Source organism: Podarcis tiliguerta (assembly GCF_965153285.1).
Source record: "Podarcis tiliguerta genome assembly, chromosome: 18".
Lineage (NCBI taxonomy): Eukaryota > Metazoa > Chordata > Lepidosauria > Squamata > Lacertidae > Podarcis > Podarcis tiliguerta.
This window is the reverse complement of record NC_139551.1, coordinates 2,440,206-2,459,877: the sequence shown is the minus strand read 5'-3', so window position 1 is coordinate 2,459,877 and position 19,672 is coordinate 2,440,206. Positions and strand designations below refer to the sequence as shown.

The 19,672-nt window shown below is 45.9% G+C and overlaps 1 protein-coding gene across 2 annotated transcripts; it reads left to right on the top strand.

Annotated features, from left to right (window-relative positions):
• Positions 1-3,461: 3,461 nt before the first annotated feature.
• HMG20B (high mobility group 20B) lies at positions 3,462-17,846 on the top strand. 2 transcript variants are annotated; one of them, XM_083421834.1, is made up of 10 exons: positions 3,462-3,507; positions 5,650-5,716; positions 6,268-6,373; positions 8,117-8,320; positions 9,006-9,126; positions 11,027-11,073; positions 13,943-14,021; positions 15,246-15,461; positions 16,455-16,587; positions 17,329-17,846. In XM_083421834.1, exons 1-10 carry the CDS (start codon positions 3,480-3,482, stop codon positions 17,339-17,341), a joined length of 1,014 nt encoding a protein of 337 aa, XP_083277960.1. In that variant the 5' UTR covers positions 3,462-3,479; the 3' UTR covers positions 17,342-17,846. The 2 variants fall into 2 exon arrangements, with proteins under 2 accessions (XP_083277960.1, XP_083277961.1); XM_083421835.1 differs by lacking the exon at positions 3,462-3,507 and having other exon boundaries at positions 5,663-5,716; positions 6,268-6,385; positions 17,329-17,840.
• The last annotated feature ends 1,826 nt before the right edge of the window (positions 17,847-19,672 follow it).

Below are 19,672 nucleotides of genomic sequence, written 5' to 3'. Positions count from 1 at the left end.
CCCCCACAAGGTCTGAGGGACAGTGGACCAGCCCCCTGTTGAAAAAGTTTGCTGACCCCTGGTAAGTCATGGGCCCTGCCTATTAGCCTGCTCCCTAAAATATCCCTGGTTTGCTCCTTTCTATATATAGGGTGCCTGCATTCTGCATGGACTGGTTGCAGGGCCACATGGGCAAATGGCTTGAGATACCTATGAGGTCCATAAATTGCCATATAGCATATATTCAACACAAAAAACAGTGACAGTTTGTTGTTGACAAAGGACAGCTGGACATAGAAAGGGCCCCATTGCCTTCAGTAGCTGAGGGCCGCATAAAACCTAAATCCGGCCCTGGCCTTACATGGTTTGCTCACTTTCCACAGAGATTTGTCTGTTCTTCCACGTCCCAGATATCCGTGCTTTCAAACACTTCTGAGATTTCCAATGGCAGTGCTGTTTTTCAAGGGGGAATAAAGAGGTGAAGGAACTCCCGGGAACACCTCCCTCAATCATCATCATCATCATCATTTTATTTGCATGCACACTTCTTCAGATATTGGTATGCATGCACACGAAAGGTCATACCAATAACTAACTTATTGTTGTTTAGTCGTTTCCGCCTCTTCGTGACCCCCTGGACCAGAGCACGCCAGGCCCTCCTGTCTTCCACTGCCTCCCGCAGTTTGGTCAAACTCTGGTCGCTTCGAGAACACTGTCCCACCATCTCGTCCTCTGTCGTCCCCTTCTCCTTGCGCCCTCCATCTTTCCCAACATCAGGGTTTTCCAGGGAGTCTTCTCTTCTCCTGAGGTGGCCAAAGTCTTGGAGCCTCAGCTTCAGGATCTGTCCTTCCAGTGAGCACTCAGGGCTGATTTCCTTCAGAATGGAGAGGTTTGATCTTCTTGCAGTCCATGGGACTCTCAAGAGTCTCCTCCAGCACCAGAATTCAAAAGCATCCATTCTCTGGCGATCAGCCTTCTTGACGGTCCAGCTCTCACTTCCATACATCACTACTGGGAAAACCAGAGCTTTAACTATACGGACCCTTGTTGTCAAGGTGATGTCTCTGCTTTTTAAGATGCTGTCTAGTTGGTCTCTAAGCTGCTACTGGAAGGATTTTTTAAATTTTGTTCCGACTACGGCAGACCAACACGGCTACCTACCTGTATAATTTAATTGTAAGCTGCCTTTCCATAGTTGAAGCTACACTCAAGGCGGCTTCCGACATGACAAGATTTACATAATTACAAACATAACAAAAGTTGTAAACAATAAATAAAACAATTCAAAAAGTACACAACCGAACGGAAAGTTTCCATGTAAATCATAAGATCTAAAACTAAAGATGCAATAATAATATCAGTACAGTCGTACCTCAGGTTAAGTACTTAATTCATTCCAGAGGTCCGTTCTTAACCTGAAACTGTTCTTAACCTGAAGCACCACTTTAGCTAATGGGGCCTCCTGCTGCCTCTGGACAATTTCTGTTCTCATCCTGAAGCAAAGTTCTTAACCCGAGGTACTATTTCTGGGTTAGTGGAGTCTGCAACCTGAGGCGTATGTAACCTGAAGCGTATGTAACCCGAGGTACCACTGTAATAGCAATGGCTCTCTCAGCGCCCCGTAAACAATACTCCAGCCCAAGAATCTGTTCAACAGCCTCGGCTTTTGTAGCTGGAGTCAGTCCGCACTCCACTCTCCCAGGCCAGATGGGGAAAGGGCCAGCCAGCCAGAGTGCAGGTCTTTCAGGGCTCACAGACAAGATAAAGGTAAAGGGGCCCCTGACCATTAGGTCCAGTCGTGGCCGACTCTGGGGTTGCAGCGCTCATCTCGCTTTACTGGCCGATGGAGTCGGCGTACAGCTTCCGGGTCATGTGGCCAGCAGGACTGAGCCGCTTCTGGCGAACTGGAGCAGCGCACGGAAATGCCGTTTACCTTCCCGCCAGAGCGGTACCTATTTATCTACTTGCACTTGGAGTGCTTTCTAACTGCTAGGTTGGCAGGAGCAGGGACTGAGCAACGGGAGCTCACCCCGTCATTGCGAGGATTCGAACCGCCGACGTTCTGATCGGCAAGTCCTAGGCTCTGTGGTTTAACCCACAGCGCCACCCGCGTCCCCACAGTGAAGATAGTCTCATTTAAAACAACACAGATAAAATTCAAAACAATTGTTCAGATAAAAATTTAAAACAGCTGTTCTTTTATAATGGCCATGGTGACCACCTGAGAGGTGCCAGAACTGAGATCCGACGAGTTTTGGCCAGGTGAAAAAAAGCGGTACTATGGACTAGAAACTTGGCTTTTATGAAAGTGAAAAGGGCAGGATTCTCTGGAATCAAAACTGCAGGCAAGCACTTTCTGTGTTTCCGAGGAAAGCAGAGGAGTAAAAGAGCGAATTAAGTTAACTTGGGATATGCAGAATAAATAAAAATAAATAAATTTAAGGAACTGCAGAAAGAGGGGTTTAAATGTAAAATCAATGAAATGTACAAAACTGAAAATCACAAATAAAAGAATGAATAAATGAGCAGATGAAGTTAATTTGGATATGCAGGAGATATTCAAAACAAATTTAAGGAACCGCAGAAAGAGGGGGAAGGAAGTCAAGTTCTGAAATGTCTAAATGAATGTAGCAAAATGTATAAACTTGAAAAGTATAAATACTGTATTTTTTGCTCTATAAGACTCACTTTTCCCCTCCTAAAAAGTAAGGTGAAATGTGTGTGCGTCTTATGGAGCGATTGCAGGCTGCGCAGCTATCCCAGAAGCCAGAACAGCAAGAGGGATTGCTGCTTTCACTGCGCAGCGATCCCTCTTGCTGTTCTGGCTTCTGAAATTCAGAATATTTTTTTTCTTGTTTTCCTCCTCCAAAAACTAGGTGTGTCTTGTGGTCTGGTGCGTCTTATAGAGCGAAAAATACGGTAAATAAAATTGATTTGTTTTTTAAAAATGAAAAGGATGTGTACACTTATTCACCTTTGCAGGGGGCATGTATTTACAAGAGCATATATTGAAAGAAGATGAATAAAAGAGAAAAATTAAGTTAATTTGGAATATGTAGAAAATATTTTTAACAAATTAATGAATGGCAGAAAAGGGGGTTAAAATGATTGTAAAGTCATTGAAATGTATAAAACTCAAAATCATTAAAATAATTAATTATTTTAATTAAAATAAAGGAATTAAAAAGGAAATGGACGCGCCCAGAACGTTCGCATCTCCCTTTGAAGTTCCTCCTCCATTGATACAATTCGACTCAGAACACGCTCTCCGATTGGTTCCGCCCTCGGCCAATCCGCGTCGCCTCCGAGCCGTGATGCGTTCCATTCCGCGCGGCCACCGCTGGAAGGAAAAGCGATGGCGGGTAGGGGCGGGGGAAGCGATGGAACGCGAGCGGACCAATCAGGAGCGCGGCGGCGGCGAGTCCCGTCCAATCCGCGCCCGGGGAGAGGGCGGTCATTTGCATAAGGACCCAGCTGGGAAAGGGGCGGCGCTTCTGCGGATGAAAGACTGGCGAAACTTTTGCAAAGGTTCCTATTTAATATTTTTATTTTTATCGGTGTTATTAATGCGGGCTGCTGGGTCGGGGAGGGGGCAGATCTGGGGATCTGCAAGAGAGGGAGATCTAGGATTTTTTTATTTTTTAAATTTATAAAAAATAATCCATTTTTTTTTGTTTTTTTTTAAGGGAGGGGGAGGCTGGGAAGGAAAAATATTGCAGAAAGGGGGGGGGGCTCTGTTTACTTTTTCCAAGTGGATTAATGCGAATGCAATGGTGCCTGCCGTCTCTCTGCCCCCCAACCCCGACCCTCCCTTTGCCCCCGGCACTATTGCTAATTTTCCTTGTTTTTTTTTAAGCGAGCGGGGGAACCTGGGAAGGAAAAATATTGCAAAAGGCGGGGGCTCTATTGACTTTTCCCAAGTGGATTAATGCGAATGCAATGGTGCCTGCCTGTCTCTTTACCCCCCCTCTCTCTTTGCCCCCTCCCCTATAGCAATTCCCCAATTCTCCTGGCTGGGGGGGGGGCGTCTCTGGTCCCTATCTGCATTTAATTTTAAGGAGATATTCCGGAACGAGCTAAGGGTGATCTCCCTCCATCTCTGTAGGCGCCCTTCTGTACCCTCCCAGCATTTACACAACGAAAATGGAGACTTTCCCATTGTTGTTATTATTGTTGTTGTTGTTGAATAGGATGTACCCTATTTTCGTAGAAGTGTAAATTATCTCCTTGGCTGAGGGCGGCGGGGTCGCATAACTACAACCCCTCCAACTTTTTTCCGATGAAAATAGGGATGTCCTCTTCCATTGTTCTTATTCTTCTTGTTTTATGATTTATATATCCTGCCAATCTGATTGGGTTGTCCCAGCCACGGTGGGCGGCTTCCAACATATATAAATAAAAACTTCCCTATCCAGGGCTGCCATCACATGTCTTCTAAAGGTTGCGTAGTTACTTATCTCCTTGGATCGGGGGTCGCATGACTCCATCCCCTCCAACGTTTCTCCCCTGGAAATAGGGACGTCCTATTCCATCCCCTCCAACGTTTCTCCCCTGAAAATAGGGACGTCCTATTCCATCCCCTCCGACGTTTCTCCCCTGAAAAGAGGGACGTCCTATTCCATCCCCTCCGACGTTTCTCCCCTGAAAAGAGGGACGTCCTATTCCATCCCCTCCAACGTTTCTCCCCTGGAAATAGGGACGTCCTATTCCATCCCCTCCAACGTTTCTCCCCTGAAAATAGGGACGTCCTATTCCATCCCCTCCGACGTTTCTCCCCTGAAAAGAGGGACGTCCTATTCCATCCCCTCCAACGTTTCTCCCCTGAAAATAGGGACGTCCTAAGGAAAAGTGGGACGCTCCAGGGTCAGATCAGGAACCCAGACATTTTCTGTACATTCGGGACTGTCCCTGGACAATAGGGACACTTGGAGGGTCTGGCCCTCCCTCCAGCGTTGAATCATAGGCTTGTAAAGTCGGAAGGGAGCTCAGAAGGTCCTCTAGCCTGACCCAACCAGTGCTTTCACTTGCGAGGTTTACCCTGTCGGAAACGTGCGATGGACCAGCGCAGCGATATGGTTTCCTGGCAAAGAGTTTGTGCGTTGTGGACTATATGGAACTTGCCAAACTGACTGGGAGACTCCCAGACCAGAGAGAAGAGACAGTGAAAGAAGATTGGAAGAAGTTTAAGGAAAATTTGAAAAAATATGTTAATATTTACACCTTAGAATAGCTTTGGAAGTGGATATAGGCTGTAGGGTTAGAAGTAGGAGATAGGGTATTTTAAAATAGTATTATTTGTAAGTGATAAAATGTGGAGTTATTTTATGTGCGATTAAAAAAAAAAGATGGTTAGAAATTATGATATGTGTAAACTGCTAAAGATGAAGTAAAATGAAAATCAGATAGGGGGGACTTGGGGAAACCCACTTAACAATGTTTAGAAAAATAAGGATATGACAAGAATTTGTTCGTATTGTTTGTCTTTTCTGTTTCTGTTTATTATTTGTGTTATAAAATGAATAATAATAAAAAAATTAGGGGGAAAAAGTTTGTGTGTTGAAACCGAAAGGGGGTCCCTGTGCAAAACGTTCCAGGGTCCCCGTGCGAAATACGCCCGCTCTTACTGTCCTCCCGTGCTTTTCGCATTAAGTCCTGAATCGTCTCTTTCAGGCTCCCTGTTTCTCAACGCCAACGAACGGAAAATGTCCCACGGCGCCAGGCAAGCGGCTGGGCTTCTGTGAGTATTGACCTTATTTTGTGTTGGTGCTTTTTCAAGTTGCCAAATGCTTGAACGCCGGCCAAATTATCAAGATTAAAGGTTTTGGCATGGCAGAGGTGAGAAAGAAAACCTTTTACTTTTCAAATCCGGGTTCGAAAGCTCCATTTGTTCAGCTATCAAAGAGATCATTTTTATTACCGTATTTTTCTCTCTATAAGACGCACCAGACCATAAGACGCACCTAGTTTTTGGAGGAGGAAAACAAGAAAAAGAATATTCTGAATCCCAGAAGCCGTGAAAGCAGTGAAAGCAGCGATCCCTCTTGCTGTTCTGTCTTCTGGGATAGCTGCGCAGCCTGCATTCGCCCCATAAGACGAACACACATTTCCCCTTATTTTCTAGGAGGGGAAAAGTGAGTCTTATAGAGCAAAAAATACGGTGATTCTTTTGGGTTGACAAATCAACAGTCTTTTAGGAAAATAAATAAACAGAAGCTTCCCGTTACGGATGGTAAATTTGCAGTTCTGTGTAACCTTTTTCGCGTGCGTGGGGTTTTTTTTGGGTTTCAGGAACGCCGCGGGGAAAACCCAGCCGGGGAGTTTCCTGGTGTCAATCAAGCAAGAGAAAAGCGAAGTCCCTCGTCTGATCGCAGAGAAGCCCCATGGCGAAGAAGAGGTGAGACTCTTGGTGCGTCTATATGTCGGGGCTACGAGATTTCCCCCCATAGAATCATAGAATAGAATCATAGAATCATAGAGTTGGAAGAGACCACAAGGGCCATCGAGTCCAACCCCCTGCCAAGCAGGAAACACCATCAGAGCACTCCTGACATATGGTTGTCAAGCCTCTGCTTAAAGACCTCCAAAGAAGGAGACTCCACCACACTCCTTGGCAGTAAATTCCACTGTCAAACAGCTCTTACTGTCAGGAAGTTCTTCCTAATGTTTAGGTGGAATCTTCTTCCTTGTAGTTTGGATCCATTGCTCCGTGTCTGCTTCTCTGGAGCAGCAGAAAACAACCTTTCTCCCTCCTCTATGTGACATCCTTTTATATATTTGAACATGGCTATCATATCACCCCTTAACCTCCTCTTCTCCAGGCTAAACATGCCCAGCTCCCTTAGCTGCTTCCCCACCCCAGACCTGCTTTGGATCTTGGCATCTGGGGGCTACAGATTTTTTGTTGCCAACTTTTGCTGCACCTCTGCGCGACAGGGTCGCGCTATTGATGTGAAGGAACAGGGGGTGGTTGTGGTGGAGTCTCGCCTTAAACAAACAAAAAAATTCATTATGATTTTTCAAGCACTTAAAGGTAAAGTGACCCCTGACTGTTAAGTCCAGTCGTGGCCAACTCTGGGGTTGCGGTGCTCATCTCGCTTTACTGGCCGAGGGAGCCGGCGTACAGCTTCCGGGTCATGTGGCCAGCAGGACTAAGCCGCTTCTGGCGAACCAGAGCAGCGCACGGAAACACCGTTTACCTTCCCACTGGAGCGGTACCTATTTATCTACTTGCCCTTTGACATGCTTTCAAACTGCTAGGTTGGCAGGAGCAGGGACCGAGCAACGGGAGCTCACCCCATTGCGGGGATTCGAACCGCTGACCTTCTGATCGGCAAGTCCTAGGCTCTGTGGTTTAACCCACAGCGCCACCCGCATCCCCTAAGAATCTATGTACTGTACTATAAATAAGACAGTATTGTAGATGATAAAAATTATTATTTTTTCCTTACCTCCACTGATGATAGTCATTGTTTGGATGGGGGGCTATCATCCATTTCTGCAGTCACACAATCCATCAGTAACTGAACTGGGTTCCAAACAGTCACAAAAACAAATGATCCAAAAAATCCTCAAAAACAAGAATTTAAAATAAATAGCAAAAACCAAAGCACCAAACTTAATCCGTTCCGGAAGTCCGTTCGACTTGCGAAATGTTTGGAAACTGAGGTGCGGCTTCTGATTGGCGCAGGCGCCGCGGAAACAATAGCCGACAGCCGCGTCGGACGTCCGGCTTCCAAAAAACATTTGCAAACCAGAACACTTACTTCCGTGTTTTTGGCGTTTGGGAACCAAGGTGTTTGAGAACCAAGGTATCGCTGTATTCTTTCAACTTCAAAGGTTCCAGTCCTCTTTAGTTGGCACCTTGCTTACTATCCATTTTGGGAGCTAACAAAACACTTTGGGGCCACATAAATAGATTCCAACTAAACTTTCTGGCAGCAAGTCCCCACCTGTCAAGAATTATTTTGCAGCTTTTCAGGGCAGCTTTTAAGGTCAGAAGGTTTCCGCTTCCAAGCAACGCTCTGAGCCCATGCGGACTAGAAACCTGTGTTTGCTTTCTAATGCAAGCCGGAACCCCCAGCTTGATCTAAGTTCCAGCCATGGGTGTTCAGCTATCTCCTGTTTTTCTCCTGAGTAGCCCGTGAAGAAGAGGGGATGGCCAAAAGGCAAGAAGAGGAAGAAGATTCTCCCAAACGGGCCAAAGGCCCCGGTGACAGGATACGTCCGCTTCCTGAACGAACGGCGGGAGTTGATTCGTATGCAACACCCGGATCTGCCCTTCCCGGAGATCACGAAGATGTTGGGCGCAGAATGGAGCAAACTCCAGCCGGTGGATAAACAGGTGAGAGTGGCTGAATTTTCATGGAGGAGAGTCAGCGATGGGCTTTTAGCCACGATGGCTCTGATCTGCCTTCTTGGACGGAGATGGCAATGCCTGTAGTAGTAGTAGTAATAATAATAATAATAATAATAATAATTTATTCTTTATACCCCGTCCATCTGGCTGGGTTTCCCCAGCCACTCTGGGCGGCTTCCAACAGAATATTAAAATACAATAGTCTATTAAAAGCTTCCCTAAACAGGGCTGCCTTCAGATGTCTTCTAAAAGTCAGCTAGTTGTTTATTTCCTTGACATCTGAAGGGAGGGCGCCACCACCGAGAAGGCCCTCTGCCCGGTTCCCTGTAACTTCGCTTCATGAAATACTTCGCTTAATGAAATACTTAATTCGTTCCGGAGGTCCGTTCTTAACCCGGAACTGTCCTTAACCTGAGGTACCACTTTAGCTAATGGGGCCTCCCGCTGCCGCCGCGCGATTTCTGTTCTCATCCTGAAGCAAAGTTCTTAACCCGAGGTACTATTTCTGGGTTAGCGGAGTCTCTAACCTGAAGTGTCTGTAACCCGAGGTACCACTGTATTGTATTTTAATATACTGTAAAGGGCAGAGTGTTTTGCCATCTGGAAATAAGGCCAGAGGGGGCTTGCGGGTTGCAGAGGGAGACTGACCCTTATTCCTTCTCCGTCACAGCGTTACCTGGATGAGGCCGAGCGCGAGAAGCAGCAGTACATGAAGGAGCTGAGGGAGTACCAGCAGTCCGAAGCGTACAAGATGTGTGCCGAAAAGATGCAGGAGAAAAAGATCAAGAAAGGTGAGAGAGCCGCTAGCAGGTTTGCCAGAAGTTTTGTAAGCCGAATTACCATATTTTTCGCTCTATAAGATGCACCAGATCACAAGACGCACCTAGTTTTTGGAGGAGGAAAACAAGAAGAAAAATATTCCGAATCTCAGAAGCCAGAACAGCAAGAGGGATCGCTGCGCAGCGAAAGCAGCAATCCCTCTTGGTTTTCTGGCTTCAGGGATAGCTGCGCAGCCTGCATTCGCTCCGTAAGACGCACACACGTTTCCCCTTACTTTTTAGGAGGGGAAAAGGTGAGTCTTATAGAGCAAAAAATACGGTATTTGAAATATTGCAAAAAAGACAACGAGATGAATTATCAGTTAAGGATCATGAAAGTTAATATGAAACTAAGAAATGCATAATAAGCGACAAAGAACGGGAACTCATCAGAGGCGTTTACAGAAGTCCAAATAATATTGTATAAGATGAGAAGTTAAGCTGTATGAATGTTGGAATTCATATGTTAAAAAATTTAATAAAAATGTAACATAAAGGTAAAGGGACCCCTGACCATTAGGTCCAGTTTTGGACAACTCTAGGGTTGCGGCACTCATCTCGCTTTACTGGCCGAGGGAGCCGGCGTACAGCTTAAGGGTCATGTGGCCAGCAGGACTGAGCCGCTTCTGGCGAACCAGAGCAGCGCACGGAAACGCCGTTTACCTTCCCGCCGGAGCGGTACCTATTTATCTACTTGCACTTTGACGTGCTTTCGAACTGCTAGGTTGGCAGGAGCAGGGACCGAGCAACGGGCGTTCACCCCGTTGCGGGGATTTGAACCGCCGACCTTCTGACCGGCAAGTCCTAGGCTCTGTGGTTTAACCCACAGCGCCACCTGTGTCCCCATTAAAAATGTACTGGTATGTAAAAAAAAAGAAAGGTGAGAGTGTGCTTCAAGGGCGTCCCCCGACCTTTCGGTTTTGGTTCTGCCCGTGACGGAGCAGCGTCTCTGCGCATGAGGCTGCCTGCTGCCGGTCTGCGTGAGTCTCTGTTCTGGCTTGCCCTCACTGCCCGTCCGCTGGTCTTCTCTGTGGTTTGGTCCTTCTTCTATGTTTGGGGTTTGGAGGAATGAGATGGACACTTCTCACACGCAGACGCAGGGTGAGGAGGAGGAGGCTGGTTGTTGTGTTGTAGCTTTCCCAAAGCAAGGAAGGATTGGACTCTGATTAATAAAATACACACAAGGCTTGACCAGCAAGACTCTGGGAGGAGTGCGTATAATAATAATTCCTCTCAACCCCTTGGCCCAGGTCGTTTTATTCACAAAAGAACTTTTTACACGGTGTTCGTAAGAACCAATCGGATTTCCACTGAGCATTTCAAAAACCCCACGTGGGACAAAGTTAAAGTTAAAACTACAGAGAAACTACCCGTATATTTCGCTCTATAAGACGCACCAGACCACAAGACGCACCTAGTTTTTGGAGGAGGAAAACAAGAAAAAAAATATTCTGAATCTCAGAAGCCAGAACAGCAAGAGGGATCGCTGTGCAGCGAAAGCAGCAATCCCTCTTTCTGTTCTGGCTTCTGGGATAGCTGCGCAGCCTGCATTCGCTCCATAAGGCGCACACACATTTCCCCTTACTTTTTATGAGGGGGAAAAGTGAGTCTTATGGAGCCAAAAATACGGTATTTCCTACCTGACGTGTTTGCTCGTTTTTCTTTTCCCTCCTCCTCCTTCCTTTCCTTTTGTGTCATGTCTTTTAGCTAGTAAGAACAGCAGAAATCGCAAATTTAGCAGCCTAGTGCTGGGAAAGAGGGTGAGCCGGGGATCTGGGCCTATGCTCTCCAAATCATTCTGTGTGCTCAGTTGAGTCACCATCTCCCTACTTTCTGTTGACATTCTTATTGCTTTTTTAAAAATACCTTCCAGAGGATGCTGGTTCTGGAGTCGTGAACACGCTGCTGAACGGGTACAAGGTAAGGCAGACTTTGAGGAAATGCCTCAGACCTTCTTTTTAAGAATTAAATGTTGTTGTTTCTGTTAGAAACCAATTTTCTTGTACGCAAGCTTTGGAGATTAGCAGAGTTCTTCGTCAGCTCATTCCCCCAGACCTTCCTTTTAAGAATTTAATTTTGTTGTTGTTGTTATCAAAAGCAAAATTTCTTGCATGCAAGCTTTGGAGATTAGCAGAGTTCTTCATCAGCCCCCTCCCCCCCCGACCTTCCTTTAAAGAATTAAATTTTGTTGTTGCTATCAAAATCAAATTTTTTAGTACGCAAGCTTTGGAGATTTGCAGAGTTCTTCATCAGACTATTCCCCCAGACCTTTTAAGAATTTAATTTTGTTGTTGTTGTTATTAAAAGCAAATTTTCTTGTATGCAAGCTTTGGAGATTCGCAGAGTTCTTCATCAGCCCATGCCCCCAGACCTTCTTTTTAGGAATTTATTTTGTTGTTGCTTCTGTTAAAAAGTAATTTTCTTGTATGCAAGCTTTGGAGATTAGCAGAGTTCTTCATCCCATCCCTCCCACCAGACCTTCTATTTAAGAATTTAATTTTGTTGTTGTTGCTTCTGTTAAAAAGCAATTTTCTTGTATGCAAGCTTTGGAGATTTGCAGAGTTCTTCATCACCCCATCCCTCCCAGACCTACCTTTTAAGAATTTAATTTTGTTGTTGTTATTAAAAGCGCATTTTCTTGTATGCAAGCTTTGGAGATTTGCAGAGTTCTTCATCAGTCCGGCGAAGCACTCTGAAGCACTCCAAAGCTTGCCCACTGCCCACAACATTTTGTTTGCCCAAAATGAGCATTTCTCTAATTCAGATTTTGGGATTGTTCTTTATGGTCCATCACCGCTGCTACAAGATTGCTTTTACGTTTTTTAAAATCAATCCCATCAGTTCATCATAAGGCCTTTACAGTGCATAGCCAGGGTATAAGAACAACGCTTTATTCTGGAAAAAAACATGACCTATAAAAGTTTACAGCATGCAATAAGGTTTTGAAATTAAAATTAGGGAGCTGGAACGGAGCTTCTTAACTGGTAGAGCAAATTTGGCTGCCGGATGTGAAAATCTTTTATCAGACAGAAGTTCCGGCTGTTACTTCCTGCGGGGAACGGCCTGAGAAACTGCTAAAAATAGATGATTTAAAAAAGAATAATTCTCTGGACATTTTATATCATCATCAATCTTTATTACGGTCCAGAAACCCAACAAATCATTACAAAGTAATACACGATTCATACAGCCTACCTCCAGGTTAAAATTTTAGTTTTCAAAAGAAGCTTCTCCCGGTCTAAATGGGTGCTGGATGGCCATAAACTTGAACAGATAAAATACAGTGGTGCCCCGCAAGACGAATGCCTCGCAAGACGGAAAACCCGCTAGACGAAAGGGTTTTCCGTTTTTCAATGCGCTTCGCAGGACAGATTTCTCTATGGGCTTGCTTCGCAAGACGAAAATGTATTGCGATTCTTGCGATTTTTTTCCGCTCCCCAACCCCTTTTTCTAAGGCACTAAGCTGCTAATAGCCTTTTAGCAGCTAATCCGCTAATCCCTTAAGCCTTTAATAGCCGCTAAACCGCTAATAGCGCTAATCCGCTAATAGGGTTGCTTCGCAAGACGAAAAAACCGCTAGACGAAGAGACTCGCGGAACGAATTCTTTTCGTCTTGCGAGGCACCACTGTACTTCAGTTATCTAGGGCTCACATTCCATCATACAGGATCTTGGAAGCACCATTGGCAAACCTCCCTTCAAAAGGCAGAGATTACAAAGCTAGCCATACTCAGATTCTTCTTCACAAAGGGCGGCAAATCTGTTCCAGCCGCCTTAAGGGTTTTCAACGCAAAGCCCGTTTCCCAACTCCTGTACGCTGCAAATGTCTGGCATAATGGGGACCTGCCAAACCTGGATGGCTTTCAGGCAAAATTTCTACGGTCTCTGCTGCAGGTACCCAACTCCATACTTCTGTTAGAAGCTGGCGAATGCCCAATTTCAACTAAAGTGTGGTGGGCTGCCCTAAAACATTGGCTCAGGATTTCAGGGTTTGATCTAGAGATGGGTTTGTACCAACAGCAGACCAATGAGGAGTTTGTCAGCAAATGGCAGAAAACCATGGCTAGAAAAGCCACCTCTATTGGTCTGTCACCCCCCCAACTTTATTACCTGGGTTATGAAGGCGCCCAAAAGATGTTAAAGCAAATATTATGGGATAATGCACACAGTGACTTGCGATCTCAATCACACGCAGTCTGTAGTCCGCTGGCAGTAGGGGTACAATATGGGCATGTCTTTAAGTTAACACCTTACATTAAAAACCTGACAGTACCAAACTATCGAAGGCTTTTCACCAAAGCCAGACTAAACGTCTTTCCTTCTGCAGTGTTGAGAGGAGTTCCCTACCAGGACAGACTTGGCTCGTGTGCTCAAGACATCGATTCCATAAAACATATTTCGTTGCATTTTATATAAAGCAAGTAACACATGATATCTTCAAGGTTATGGAGCCTTGATTGGTTGATAGTGATTTGGGGGTACCAAGTAGAAAAACAGGCAGCTTTTTCGTTTATTTAAGAGTTGAATGTTTTACTCCCTTTTTATCCGTCTTGAGGGTTTGAGTCCAGAAATGTGGGTGTTTTCGTTTCTGAAGGTAATTTTCGCGGGAGAAGACGCCGAAACAAACATTTCTGCACTGCGAAACGATTTCCTAAGACTTTTTCCACTTGCCCCCCCCCCAAAAAAAACATACACAACTCCCAATTCATCCCCAAATTTTCCCTGGGAAAATAATACGAAGTTTTCTATATTTTCTCTTGTTTCTGTTCACCTGTTTCCTTCTCAATCAGCTGGGAGAGGGAAGCAGCGACGGATTCTCGACCTTTGACGTCCCCATATTTACTGAGGAGTTCTTGGACCAGAATAAAGGTAATTTAAGGAGCCGAGGGGCCGTCGTGGGCTTACAAAGGTCTTGGGTACCAGTGCCGGATTTACGTATAAGCTAAACAAGTTATAGCTTAGGGCCCCACTCTCTTGGGGGCCCCAAAAAAATTTAAAGGAAAAAAACAACTGGATGTACATTTCCAAAATATAAGATAAAAAAGAAATGAAATAAAACCTGCGTACAGCAACAGTGTTTTGTGTTGTGTAGGCTCCTGTGATGTAAGTCATGGGCCCCGCCTGCTAGCCTGCTCCCTAAAATATCACTGTTTTGCTCCTTTCTATATATAGGGTAGGGATGCGGGTGGCGCTGTGGGTTAAACCACAGAGCCTAGGACTTGCCAACCAGAAGGTCGGCGGTTCGAATCCCCGCAATGACGGGGTGAGCTCCCGTTGCTCGGTCCCTGCTCCTGCCAACCTAGCAGTTCGAAAGCACACCAGTGCAAGTAGATAAATAGGTACCACTCCAGCGGGAAGGTAAACGGCGTTTCCGTGCGCTGCTCTGGTTCGCCGGAAGCGGCTTAGTCCTTCTGGCTACATAACCCGGAAGCTGTACGCCGGCTCCCTCGGCCAGTAAAGCGAGATGAGCGCCACAACCCCAGAGTCGGCCACGACTGGACCTAGCGGTCAGGGGTCCCTTTACCTATTGATATACTTCTTATATTTCAGTTCAACAATTGCTTTGATAAAATACCTATTTTGTGTTGTGCATAAACGACCATATAGCATATATTCAACACACAAAAAGCAGCGACAATTTGTTGCTGGCAAAGGACAGCTGGACATATAAAGGGCCCCACTACCTTCAGTAGCTGAGGGCCTCGCCAAACCTCAATCTGGCCCTGATCCTGACATTCACAGGTGCCACCTCCCTTGGGTGCCCGAGCACTCACAAAATTCCCCATGCAGGGCACCCACAAATTTCTTGTTCCAATACTCTCCCTGTTATGTACTGAAGTTCTCACCCTGGGCCAGCAGGGGGATTCTGTAGATAGTTATGCAAATAAGGGATCGAAAGTGACATTCAGTGATTGGATAGTTACAGAAAGTTGTTACAGTTGCGTTGTACTGGAGCTCTATATAAGCAGGCCAGCTGAACCCTTCAGTTCAGTTCTGTCCTGTCCTGTGAATAAACAAGAGCTGTTTGAAGAATCGCTGTGTCGTCTGATATGTTTACCCACAACTTAACACTCCCTGTGTTTGTTTCTCCAGCCCGGGAAGCAGAGCTCCGGCGCCTGCGCAAGGTGAACACAGAGTTTGAGGAGCAGAACTCCATCTTGCAGAAACACACAGAGAACATGAGTTGCGCCAAAGAGCGCCTGGAGCAGGAATTGGCTCTGGAAGAGCGCCAGACCATTGCCTTGCAGAAGCAGCTGCAGACAGTGCGCCAAGCCTTGACCGCCAGCTTTGCCAGCCTGCCAATCCCAGGTACGGCTGGGCGGCCCCCACCGGGCGGGACGTGGCTACATGAATGAATGAACGAATCTTTATTTGCGTCAGCCGCCGGCCATAGCAATAAAACAACAATACGCTATACAAAGAATAGAAATAAAAATTATATTATATATAATTGGGACGCGGGTGGCACTGTGGGTTAAACCACAGAGCCTAGGGCTTGCCGATCAGAAGGTTGGCGGTTCGAATCCCCGCAATGACGGGGTGAGCTCCCGTTGCTCGGTCCCTGCTCCTGCCCACCTAGCAGTTCGAAAGCACTAAGTGCAAGTAGATAAATAGGTACCGCTCCGGCAGGAAGGTAAATGCCATTTCCGTGCGCTGCTCTGGTTCGCTGGAAGTGGCTTAGTCATGCTGGACACATGACCCAGAAGCTGTACGCCAGCTCCCTCGGCCAGTAAAGCGAGATGAGCGAGCAACCCCAGAGTCTGGACCTAATGGTCAAGGGTCCCTTTACCTTTACCTATATACAATACATTTTAGGTTTTTGAATAGTGGACCTTATTGGCAGGAGCAGGGAACGAGCAACGGGAGCTCACCCTGTTGCGGGGATTCAAACCGCCAACCTTCTGATCAGCTATACATACATACACACACACACACACACGTCCACTCTGGAACCTACTGTATTTTTTGCTCTATAAGACTCACTTTTCCCCTCCTAAAAAGTAAGGGGAAATGTGTGTGCGTCTTATGGAACGAATGCAGGCTGCGCAGCTATCCCAGAAGCCAGAACAGCAAGAGGGATTGCTGCTTTCACTGCGCAGCGATCCCTCTTGCTGTTCTGGCTTCTGAGATTCAGAATATTTTTTTTCTTGTTTTCCTCCTCCAAAAACTAGGTGCGTCTTGTGGTCTGGTGCGTCTTATAGAGCGAAAAATACGGTAAATAATAATAGCGATATGGGCAGATGGTCAGTTTGCAGAGTGCGATGGAGGTCAGCAGATATCTGAGCGTTCTTTCTCCCCCAGGCACCGGGGAGACCCCGACATTGAGCACCCTCGATTTCTACATGGCGAAGCTCCACAGCGCCATCGAGAGCAACCCAGTGCAGAACGAGAGGCTCGTGGTGCGGGTGAAGGAGATTCTGTCTCGCATCGCCAGGTGAGCCATGCGCGGGACGCAGCTGTCACGAGCGGAGGGTTGGGAAGGGGGCTGGTGGGTCCCAAGAGGAGGTGGGACCTTTGCAAATTAAGCCAATCGTTGTGAGAGGTGTGGAGCAGTGGCAGGTAGCGGTTCAATGGGCGGAAAGTGGGGAGCCTAACAGTAGGTGGCGCTGGAGTGGCAGGAACCTGTGTCCTGAACTCCAACTCCCATAATTCCTGGTGTTGACTGAGGCTGATGGGAACTGGAGTCCAGATTTATCTGGAAACCATATAACACTGGTCCTGAAAGACCTGCATCGGCTCCCAGGACGTTTCCGAGCACAATTCAAAGTGTTGGTGCTGACCTTGAAAGCCCTAAATGGCCCAGTATCCTTGAAGGAGCGTCTCCACCTCCATCGTTCAGCCCGGACACCGGGGTCCATCTCCTGAGGGCCTTCTGGCGGTTCCCTCCCTGCGAGAAGCGAGGTTACAGGGAACCAGGCAGAGGGCCTTCTCAGTGGTGGCGCCTGCCCTGTGGAACACCCTCCCTTCAGATGTCAAGGAAATAAACAACTATCTGACTTTTAGAAGACATCTGAAGGCAGCCCTTTGTAGGGAAGTTTTCAATGTTTGATGTTTTGTCGTGTTTTTAATATTTCGTTAGGAGCCGCCCAGAGTGGCTGGGGAAACCCAGCCAGATGGGCAGGGTAAAAATAAGAAATTATGATAATGATATTGTTTTTTCCCCTCTGACTTCCAGTGAACACTTGTGAGCCGCCACAGACCTCCCAGCGCAACTCGAAAACGTCGCACAACTGTGCGTCTCCTCAAAGTCTCCCTGCTTCCAGACCTCCTCTCTTAACTGTGCCTCTTCTGTGCTCCTGAGATATTTCAGGATCAATCTTCTCCCAATCTCCTTATCCCCCTTCCTCCTCAAAGCTGTCCGTCAGAGTGGTTCGATGTTTTAGAACATTAGGGAAAAAATCATGTTGCCGCAAAGGTTCATTGAGCTCAGAGATTCTTTTTGGGGAAGGATGACGACGACGGGAATCCCAATTTTTGCCGCTGTTGTTTTGGCGTTTTATTGCGGCGAGAACGTCGGTGGCGCGCACCTTGCGGCACAAAATCTGTAGGGTGTTCCTTCTTCCGAACCGCTTAATTGACTACAATTGATGGATCGCATTTGCCCCTCATTTTTCTGCGCCTGCCTGCTGTTTCTAAAACTAGAGAAGAGCACCACTTTCGAATCGGCTAGATTTCTCAAGGACCTGTTTGAAAGGAATTACCAATTATGATTTATTTGGATCGAAACAAAATTATGACCCCTGCTTCGGCCGTAACACTAAGCCCAGGAATCGTGGTGTCTTTCCTCTGTGCCCTAACCACGGTTTACGTTGCAGAATTTTTGTCTACGGAGGATCTCGAGTTTCCTTGGCACAAAATTTGGATTAATCCGCTTTAGTTATAGAACGCTCTAGATCCTCTTTCTCATGAGAAAGAGAGAAGAAAGCCTGTCTTGTCTGTGTCTCTTGCCTTGTGACGAATTAGCTCTGACGCTCCTATATAGACTTTCTGAATCTTGTATTTTCTTAGAGTTGCGCGTTGAACGACGGCAACAGAAAAAAAAGCTATTTTAGCAGCGAGGGAAGTGGGTATTTTGCTTTTGTGGGTGCAGGGATTGTTTTTTTTTAATGAAATAAAAAACTTGAAAACACAGACCTCCCTAAGTAATTGCCTGATTTCGAGTCTCAGATGAAACTTGCAGGAGGTAGTTTGCATCTGAGACAACAACACACCATACAAATTTCATTTCAGTCGTGCTTGCTTTTTACCGTAAGAATTGCCCTTAATTTCTATTGTTTGCAGTTTGCATCGACGCGGAAACCCAACCTTAAAACGAGTCACGTTGACGCATTTAAACTACTTATCGAAAGAGCTGGTTTTGCACGGATAATATTCCCTAACGTAGTTTATAGACCCCACTCTGTCCCAAAAAAGAGAGGCCGTTTTAAACGTATGACTGAAAATCAAGTTATAATTAAGAAAAATAAAAGATCGCATTGGCAATTCGCAGTGCGATCCTTTACCAACAAAAGCGTGCCTATCAATGCTTCGTCCTTGCAAATAAATGAGTTCTTATCATAACTGAATAATGATATAAAGTGTTTTGAAGGATAAATGATGACTCACATCCCACCTCTGGAAAAAAAGGTGAATCTACAAACAGGTTAAAGGAGTTTTTCTTCCATATTCTTGCTGTGGTCTTCTAAATGGGAGTATACTTATTATTTTTTTTAAAATAGGTACCTATGCCTTGCTTTTGATCTGGAAGGAGCTGTTTGTGCAAGGACAGATTGTGCGATTTATCTCCCGCTCTTCAGCAAGCAAACTTTCAAAATAATAATAATAATAATAAATAACAGTATAGTTGTTTTATGAAATGGCTGTGGTTGTTGCATGTTCTTCTGAAATTGCTTTGAGATGCTTTATTATAGGAAGCGATTCCTAAACGGAATCTTTAAAACAACATTATAGAGGTTCCTTTGAGCATGTGCAGAGTGCCCTGACGGATATAATGGCTGTAATCTGCACTATTTGGCCATCTTTCGACGATTCCTGATGTCCCGGCCTTCCTTATTTAGCTTGCCGATTACGAAAGGCGGAATAAATACGCAGGTTAAGCAAATCGCCCAATTTTTTTTGCAAGAAGGGCGTTGTTTTTAAAGCGTCGCCATTTTTCGCTCTGGAAACAAGACCCAGCTTGCAAAGCAAAGAGGACTTTGCCTGTGCATTCCTAACCAAGCCTACTCAGAGCAGCTAGTCCTTTTGCATTCAGTTATGTAAAAAAAACCCTTTTTTTGGCTGAAAAAACATCTATAAAAACAGCCCTATGTGTCCAAAATGCTCTAAAACAAATTAAATGAACTCCTTGGGAAGCTTCACCCTACATTCCCTGCATCCATTTTGTGTGGTGCACATTTTAAATTGTTTATTAAGTTTATTCGTTTTGTTTTGTTTTGTTTTCCACGCGAGGCAGGCTCGGCTGGGCGCAGCTAGGCCGCGGGTTGCCAGGGGCAACGGCGACGCGCTCTTCTCCCGTCACC

Bases quoted from the DNA above. Each gene is read 5' to 3' on its own strand.
- HMG20B (XM_083421834.1), top strand. From the start codon at position 3,480: ATGAAAGACTGGCGAAACTTTTGCAAAG. The intron at 9,127-11,026 runs GTGAGAGAGCCG...AATACCTTCCAG, and splicing joins GGAGAAAAAGATCAAGAAAG to AGGATGCTGGTTCTGGAGTC. The intron at 11,074-13,942 runs GTAAGGCAGACT...CTTCTCAATCAG, and splicing joins CGCTGCTGAACGGGTACAAG to CTGGGAGAGGGAAGCAGCGA.